At 40.8% G+C, this 9,332-nt stretch overlaps 1 protein-coding gene across 1 annotated transcript in view; it reads left to right on the forward strand.

Moving 5' to 3' along the window:
• Nucleotides 1-1,678: 1,678 nt before the first annotated feature.
• The window catches only part of LOC102868666 (redox-regulatory protein FAM213A-like), a 39,021-nt gene continuing 31,367 nt past the window's right edge, over nucleotides 1,679-9,332 (forward strand). Inside the window, exons 1-2 of the mRNA XM_006903217.1 lie at nucleotides 1,679-1,856; nucleotides 4,706-4,797. Of these exons, the coding sequence (XP_006903279.1) occupies nucleotides 1,679-1,856; nucleotides 4,706-4,797 (270 nt within the window). The remainder of the gene's footprint in view (nucleotides 1,857-4,705; nucleotides 4,798-9,332) is intronic.

Genomic DNA, 9,332 nt, shown 5'->3' on the forward strand with positions numbered 1-9,332 from the left:
GGACAGAGGAAGCAGTGAATATATACCTCAGAATGGCAGTAGGGTTTGGTAGTATTCCAGAGGCTTCTGAGTCAAGAGAGGATGAGAGAGAGCCTTCAGGCAGAAGCGTGGAGAAGGTTTGTGGCTTTTGTGTTACTAGGACCATGACTCCTTTCCCACAGTGACCTAGGGAGTGAGAAGGGCCAACCTACGCTCTCCAGAGTCTTAAACTTCTGTGGCTATAGCCACCTAGGCCCAGCTCTCTTCATGCTTTGCTCTAGGACAGTGGTTCTCATGTAATGTGAACTGCCTACTCTGATTTGACTAAGCAGTGTGAATTTCCACAGATTTAAGAATGATGGTAGTAGAAGGGTTTCCATTGAGCCTGCAATTGACACAAGAATTTGTGGGCTTAGACAGTGGTATGTGCAGTAAAATCATAAGAGCTCTACCAATTGAGTCCTTCCATTCTATGATACCAATGCTTCATGCATGGGCCTCCCTGCCCTTTCCTCTCCCAAGATGCCAGATACATCACCTTGCCTGGAAGCTTCTTTATATTTCCTCTTAATCTGTTAGAAAAATTCACCTCTTAGGCAACTGCTGGGGAGAGGTAAGTATGAATTTATGATCTAAGTAATACTCAGAATCAGACTACTGCCTATCAGGGGAAGGTCTTAATAGAAGCCAGACCCTTACGTTATGTGAAGGCCAAGTGGTTGGTAAGTGTTAGCAGGAGAAGAAAGTCCTGAGAGGGTCTCTGCTTCTGATAGAAGGATAATTCCTCCCAGGAGCCACCAACCAGAAGTACAAGATTTCAGGGCCTTAGTGAAACACCTGGGCTTCAGCTGAGGAGAAGGTTGGAGTCCATTGCAGAAGCCGAAGCCCACCCTTTGTTAAAGCACATACCCCAGGTGCCAGCAATTATCTGTGTAGTTGTTTTCACAGGGGAAAAAGGCCAGAGAAACCAGTAACTAACTGAGACCAGGTGGCAGGTTTTCCTTGGTGTTTGCTGTCTTGTCAACCTTGATTTTATGTATTATTGGGTTTTTATGCTTGTTTGTTTGTTTGCTTGCTATTCTTTTAGTAAGCTTCATGTATTTCTATAATGAGTAATAAAGCTATTAGCAATCGTTGGAAAGTTACTGAGACTGGATACCTACCATTATTGAGGAGGATCTGCTGGCATTGGCTCAACCTGACTCCCTGCTTCAGAAACATCACAGACTGAAGAGGGAGAAGAGACCAGTAACTGGTGTTCTGACTCTCCTCTGATCACTTAGCTGCCTTTTACTGAAAGAGGTGAAAGCTGAACTGGTGGATTCTAAGATAGATCTAGGCTCTGACCAGGAGGGCTGAAGGAATCCTGTGTGGAAAGACACCTCAGACTGAGGACCACAGAGCACTGGGGCTCAGAGGGATAAAGACAAGAAAAGTCTTAGGCCTGACTCCCATTTCTGGTGTCACTGCTGCCTCCACAGGTAGCTGCAGTGCCCTGTGGGATCCCCCAGGCCCTGTAGCGGCAGGTGCTCAGCAGCCTTTGTCAAGTCGAGTCTCGCGTGCTGCCAGCTGCTGTGCCTTTCTTCCTGCATCTTTGTGCCTCCTGGCTGACTGCCCATCCAGAGCCTTGCAAGAGAGATCTAATTCCAGCTTCCTGTGGGAGCAGTAACGTCGTCTTCCTTCCTCTCAATCTCCAGAAATGTCTTTCCTCCAGGATCCAAGTTTCTTCGCCATGGGGGTGTGGTGCATTGGTGCAGGGGCTCTGGGGGCCACAGCACTGGCACTGTTTCTGGCCAACACAGACGTCTTTCTGTCCAAACCCCAGAAAGCAACCCTGGAGTACTTGGAGGACGTGGACCTGAAAACACTTGATAAGGGTAAGTAGAGACTTGCCCATCTCGGTACTTTTCCAGGGCATTGGGACTTTTTATAAACAATTCTTTTTTCCTTTCTTTTCGTTCATATTTAATTGAAAAGGGACTACAACAACATTAAGGAAAATTTAATAACCTTTTAAATTATCAAGTTTTTTTAACCTCTCAATAATAATTTTTACTTCTGCAAATTCGTGTGTGTGTATATATATGTAGTTGTGATCTTGGTGTAAGTGCTATTTTACATTTTATTTATATTCTTGTGATTTGAGTAAAAATATACAGGGAAAATTTATAGTTTTCCATTCAACAATTTACTACCATTTTGTTTTGTGATGTTAATTTCAGTTCCCTTGCTATAAAGCACTCTTATAATTTCCTGTTTCTCATTCTTATTCGTCCTGATTTCCAGTCCCTATCATACATTTAAGCTTTTCATTACCAAATGTTTTTCCTCCTTCTGTCCTTATCATTATGATTGTCTTGACCAGTTGCAGTTTAGTAATATTTTATGATTCCCAAAGTGTGTTCCCTAGACTTCCAGGCTCATGATATCTTCATGAAAAAGGAATTTCTGTGTCATATAAGTTTGAGAAGCAACATTTGTTGAGTCTCATATTCTTGATGCCCAGCACAGGGAGCAGCTTCATGAAACATGGACTAGTTTATTCTAATAGAAGATATGAGGCAGGCAGCTGGCATAGCTGTGGCATACGGAGATGCTTTGCAAGGTCACGCTTATAGATTGACCCACCCTCCATCTGCCTTTGTAAGGTTTTGCCTTAAGCCTCTCCTAGACTACTGCCCATCTCCTAGAGTACTGCACATCTGAACTAGCCTCTGTGTCTTCTCACTGTGTGCCCGGGGGATTGATTTAAGCTGATGGGATTTTAGTCATCCCAGTAGTAAAGGTGCTTTGATGGACATGAGAGTTTGATGGGTGAGCATTAGAGTGCCTCCCCTGGGTGGTCTCCAGGTTTGCCTGCATTTGGAAGCCACTGTCATCTGGAGGGAAGGCAAGCTGTGATTGGACAAGCTCATGATGTAGTCAGCCTTAGTGATGAACTAAGGAGCCTTGCTCCTTAAAGAAACCTCTTGAACTTAGTTCAACACAGTGCTTCCCAGTATTGTTTTATGGGGATGTCTCTTAGGTTTCAGGGACATGTTGGCCCACTGAACATCCCCACAGATGTTTACCCACCTCCACACTGTCCCTGCCTGCAGGTGATGCTGAGAACTAAGACTCAGCCTTCTCCCACCTCAACCTTTTCTCCTGGCGTAGAATCCCTACTTAATGAACATGGATCCCTCTAAGAAATACTAAATAATAGCAGTTTAGGCAAGGTATTTCTGTTCTCTTTCTCTGAACCGTACAGTTCTTAATTTGCCTTGTAATCACAGCAATAATAGGTACCATTCTGGGCTGCAGGAGTAATAAAATAATGACAAAATATTCAATATACATTGTGGGGTTTAAAATTAATGTTATAGAATGGACTGTGTATCAGTGGTTGAAAAGCTAATATGCTTTTTAAAAAGAAAAATTAAAACTGGAAAATAAAATGAGTAAATGAAATGCTCACAGCCTCTGAAAACCTGCTGGAGGGTCTTCTTTGAGTTGACTCTGCCTCAAAGGCACAATAATAACATAACAAAGGTTCACAGAGCTAGATTCAAAGTCAATCTGACCAGGTTGCTGAGCTTGAAATGTGGTATTGTATTACTGTATGGATTGACTCATGTCCCCAGAATACATGTGTGCCATGCTATACAAGTTTTGTAATGATCCACTCTGATCTAATTACCACACTCTTAATTTCATAATGGCACTGATAGAATGGGTATTTCCCTGGATAAATAACCAGTAACAACTTTGTCTCATAAAAGGCCAAAGAAAAGCCAGCAAAGAGGCAGGAATCTCAGTACCACTAAGAAAGAAGACCAAAGATCAAAACATGACCTTTGCATCCTGGTTTCTGTAGTGGGAAATCGTTTGACTTTGGAAGGCTGAGAAACATGGTAATCTCTGTGGAGCACCAGCCTACAGGTGCTGAAGGAGACAAGGACCTTTTGTCACATCTGACTGAGAGAGTAAACTGTCAACTGTCCTCTAAAGTCAGCACCTTCAATTTGGCCTTTTAGCCTCTGAGACTATAAGAGTCTTGTTTGTCAAAGCTGTGTGTCCGTAAGATCTCTGTTGTAACAGCTATCAGTGTCTGGATAAGAAAAAATGCTACCTTTCCTCTGTTGATTGTGTTGTACTTAACATGTTTAGTTAAAAAGGCAAAAACAAATCTCAGTTGACATAATTTCTTTGAATATGTTTTTAAGAGCAGGGCTTATTTTTCTTAAAGTATGTGATCATTTCCAGATTGTCAAAAGGATTATTGAAATGTCCAGTGACACAAGAGAAAAAAAATTAAGATTACTGTTTTACAGTAATCTCCCAACTTAATATTTACATTTCAGAAGAGATCAGGGTATAGTTTGGAGTATACCATAGTACCCCCAAAATACATTAAAACATTCCCTAGCTGTGTTTCTTCCTTGCCTTTCTGACATATGAAATGCTTATCCTTGTGCATGAGATACTGGGGTGCTAGCTTAAAGACTGGTGTCTCAAATCCACCAGCCGCTGGGCAGGAGAAAGACAGGCAGTCTCTTCACGTAGAGTTGAAACCTTGGAAATCTGAAGAACGGTCTCTGTGAGTCAGAACCACCATGGCAGCAATGGGTGGATCTGCTGATTGTCCTATTTTCTTACCTGGGATGGCCCTCCATGCGCTTTCAGATGTGCTTAGAAGTTTGGAGAGCAGTGGGAGACATACTTAACTCCCTTTTCGTTCCCTCAGAACCCAGGACTTTTAAAGCAAAGGAGCTCTGGGAAAAGAATGGAGCTATAATTATGGCTGTGCGGAGGCCTGGCTGTTTCCTCTGCCGAGAGGTAAGTACATTACAGTGTCTGTTTCATTAAAGGGGGGTGTTTGGCTGCAACGTTTCCAGTCAGAGGTTCCTGGACTGGTTTTTGCCCTTGGTCTATACTAGAAAGATCTCTGTTGTTTGTTTGTTGTAGTTATTTCTTTTGACTTGTGCTCTGTTCCAATTAGTTTAACAACTCACCAATTCTTGGGATTATAACACAACTCACTTCTTTTTTTTTTTTTTGACTCCCACACCTTCTTATCCTATGTTGTGCTATCTGGACTATCGTAACATTTCATCAGGGATGGGGATGGAGCAATTCCATATCCTTAATGCACAGGTGTCGTTGTTGTTGTTGTTGTTAGATACCATTGGGTCAAGTATAACTCATAGCAACCCTATGAACAAGAGATATGAACCCTGTTCTATCCTGTGCTGTCCTCACTGTGTCAATCCATCTCATTGGTGATCTTCTTATCTTTCATTGTCCCTCCACCTTTCCAACCAAGGAGCGCTGTGGCTCTACTTTTTCTGAGATTTATCTGTTTGTTCTTTTTTGTAGTTTATGGGATATAGAAGAAGAACTGGTACCTTTGAGCTGTGGTTTTCCCAACACCACAGCTCAAAGGCATCAGTTCTTTTGTCATGCTTATTCATTGTCCAGCTCTCAGATGCAAAGCAAGTTATCAGAAAGACCATGGCCTAAGTCAGACACAAATTGACATCATTATTTTGCAATAATTTGAGGAGGTCCCTAACTGCAGTCTTTCCCAGTGTAATATGTCTCCCAATTTCCTGACTGCTGGTGCCAAGGGTCTATTTTAGTTTCTCATAGTAAAATGTCATACTTTTTTTTACATAGTTGGTTTTTTTCCCCCATCTTTGGTTAGATATATCCCTAAATATTTCATCCTTTGAGTGACTGTTTGCTTTTGCTTTTTATTGTAGATTGTGTTTTGGGTTTTTTTCCCCTTATTTCCTTTCCGAGTTCTCTTATTTACTGTAGAGGAATCTGACTGGTATGTTGATCTGCTAAGACTTTGGGATTTTTTATAAATAGAATCATAACATTTTTAAGTAGAGATAGTTTACTTCTTTTTTTACCAGCTTGGATGCCTTCTGTTTCCTTTTCTTGTCTTATTGCACCAGCTAGGGCTTCCAGTACAGTTTTGAATATCCATGATGAAGATGATAAAGAGCAACCTTGAATGCCACCAATTTCTCTTCAGTGAGAGTAAAGTTTGCTGCTGGTTTTGTATATATACTTTTATTTACATTGAGGAATTTGCCCTCCATTCCAATTTTGTTGAACATTTTTCTCAGGAAAAGGTATTGAATTTTGTCAGATGCTTTTTCTGTCTCAAGTAAGATGATTGTGGAGTTCTTTCCCTTTGTTTAACTGATGTAGTGAATTGTGCTGTTTGAGGGGTGCCATCAAATTATAGAGACCCTGTGAACAACAGATCTGTTCCTTTTTCTGTGCCATCATGTGCCTGTCAGTCCATTTTGTTGAGAGTCTTCCTCTTTTTCACTGACCCTCCACCTAGTTGGATCCCATTTGATCATAGTGAATGACTAGCATTTTGTATGTCTCTGTTCATGAGGGATATTGATCTGTTATGGTCTTTTTGAATGGTGTCTTTGCCTGGCTTTAATATCAGAGTTACATTTGCTGCTTGAGAATGAGTTTAGAACATTCTATCTTTTTTCTGTTTTCTGAAATAATTTCAGTAGAATTAATGTCAGCTCTTCTCTGAATGTTTGGCAGAATTCACTGATGAAGCTGACTGGGTTAGGACCTTTTTTGATTAGTAGTGTTTTATGATCTGTTCAGTGTCTTCTTTTATGATGGGTCTGTTCAAATGATCAGCCTCTGTAGGCAATGAGTTTCTAAAAAATTGTCTATTTCTTCTAGGTTTGCAAATTTGTTGGAGTATAGTTATACATAGTATTTCTACAATTATATTCCTTTTCATTTCAGTTGGTTTTGTTGTAATGTCACCTACTTAGTACCTTATATGTGTTTAATTAGAGACAAGAATGCTTTGAGCCTATTGTCAGAAAAGACTAATTCTTGGAAAAAGACCTAATACTAGGAAAGGAGGCTCAGCAAAAGAGAGGAAGCCCCTCAATTAGATGGATTGACCTAGTGACTAGAACAGTGGGCTCAAGCATGGGGGAGATAATGAGGATGGTCCAGAGTAGGTCAAGATTTCAGTTTGCCATCTTTGAGAGTTGTAATTGACTCCACAGCACCTACCAACAACCACCTTTTTCTTTGTTAGATTTGTCCTGGGCTTGCCAATTTTATGAATCCTTAAAAAAGCAAACAACTTCTAGTCTTGATAATTCATTTCCTCATTTTTTTGTCCCTTTATTTACTTACCTTTATTATTTCGCTTCTTCTGAATGCTGCAGGCTTTACTTGCTATTACTTTTATAATTGTTGGAGATGTTGGGTAAAGAGGTTTCTTTTGCTTCTTTCTTTAAAAAAATATTTGTTTTTATCCTGGTTTACTTACAAAGTTTATATACATTGTTTTTCACACTGGATCTTACCCCTTTCCTTTACCCAACCCTCTGTCCACCCATCAAATTGTGTGACCCTATGATTAAGCCCCCTCTTCCCCAGCTCTTCTTGCCATGCACCCCTTGTTCCGGATTGTCCTCATACATACAGCACTTCATCATATATTACTTTTGGACACTTCTGCCCCTCATCTGATCAAATCCAGTGTTCAGTACCTCACCACTCTTTTCCCATTCTCTCCCCAAACTCCTCCATGTCTGCCCTGTTTTGTAACAGCAGGGTTATGCAGTATTTGTCCTTCTGTAACTGAGATACTTCACTCAGCATAATGTCCTCCACGCGTGTGTAATGTGTAATAATTTTTATTTCAATATGGTGTACTATTCCCTTATGTGAATATACCATAGTTTTTCATCTCTTCTTTTGCTGATGGGCACTTGGGTTGCTTCCATCTCTTTGCTATTCTGAATAAAACAGTAATACATATGGATGTGCATACATCTGTGGCTCTGGTTTATTTATATTCTCAGTAGTGGAATTGCTGGGTCAAATGTTGTGTTTATTTCCAACTTTTTGAGAAAGCACCAGACCACATTCCATAGTGGTTTCACTGTTTTACATTCCCACCAACAGTGAAAAGAGTTCCAATCTTACCACAACCTCACCAGCATTTGTTGTTTGCTGGCCTCTTGAACTTTGTTGTTGTTGCTGGGATGAGATGATATCTCATAGTTGTTTTGATTTGCATCTCTTTTAGAGTTTGGGATTTTGAACATTTCTTCCTGTGTTTGTTCACCATCTGAATGTCTTCTTTGTTGAAGTGTCTGTGCATATCCTGTGCCCATTTTCCACTTGGATTCTTTACCTTTATCTTGTTGTGGTGCTTGAGTATTCTATAAGTTCTTGATCATGATAAGTCCCTTATCAGACATGTCATTACCAAGTCATTTTTCCCAGTCTGGATTTCCTTCTTAGGAGGGAAGTTGGAGAAATTGGGTGTTTGTTTTGTTTTGTTTTTAATTTAATTTTTAGAAGGTCCAATTCATCTATTTTATTTTCTCCTGGTTGTAGATTTTTCACTGTGCTTGGAAGACTGTTTATGCTGTGGATTAGAGTTCTAGCTTTTCTCTGCTGAATGTTATAGTCTTTGATTTTATTTCTAGGTTCCTGATTCACCTTAAGTTAGATTTTGTGTATGGTATGAGGTGTGAGTCTTGCTTGAGTTTTCTGCAAATGTTTTTCTAATTATGCCAAAGAATGTTGTTGTTGTTGTTAAGTGCCATTGAGTCACAGGCAACTCATAGCGACCCTGTGAAGGAGAGTCCTTGACGCTTGGGTGCCTTTAGTCCTCTCTCCAAGTTCATAGGGTTTCCGGAGGCAAGCTATTATGGAAGTGGATGCCACTCCTCCTTCCACGCTTGTTTAATCGGGGAGCTCCACCCCACTCTTAGTCCGCATTGGGTAGCCAACCATTAACGCATTTGACACATCCGTGTCACAGGGTTCAGCCTCACAGCAACCACAAGCAACCGCCAGACGGCAACTTGTACACCAGGGCTGTACGACCTAGAGGAATGTCTGAACAAAAACAATGAAAGACTGGCCTAAGGACCACGAACTAAAAGTCACCCACCTACGACAGGACTTCGGAGTATTTTCGTTGTTTAGCAGGGCAAGTGCTTACTTGAGAATACCGGGGGAACATTTTGAAGACATTTACAAGAAGATGGCATCCTTTGAAACGTAAAAGGCATAGCATTATGCGTTTGCTGAGAGCTGGTGAAAGCTAATGGACCCATTAAAGGGAGGGGTCACTATCTCCCCACTGGGTGGAGGCCCATTTGCACTGCTTCTTGACAAGACTAATGCCAAGAGGTCACTTAGCTGGTGTGAAATGGCCAGTGGTGTAAGTCACTTGGAAGAGAACCTTTTCTTTTATAGGCATGAAAAAGACAAAATTTGTTTTCTGTGCCTCATGAATCTAGATTGTTAACAAGATTCAATCCATAGCTATTCACATGATTAAT

This window comes from Elephantulus edwardii, unplaced genomic scaffold (genome assembly GCF_000299155.1).
Source record: "Elephantulus edwardii isolate Elephantulus edwardi_28Jun2011 unplaced genomic scaffold, EleEdw1.0 scaffold00540, whole genome shotgun sequence".
In the NCBI taxonomy this organism is placed as follows: domain Eukaryota; kingdom Metazoa; phylum Chordata; class Mammalia; order Macroscelidea; family Macroscelididae; genus Elephantulus; species Elephantulus edwardii.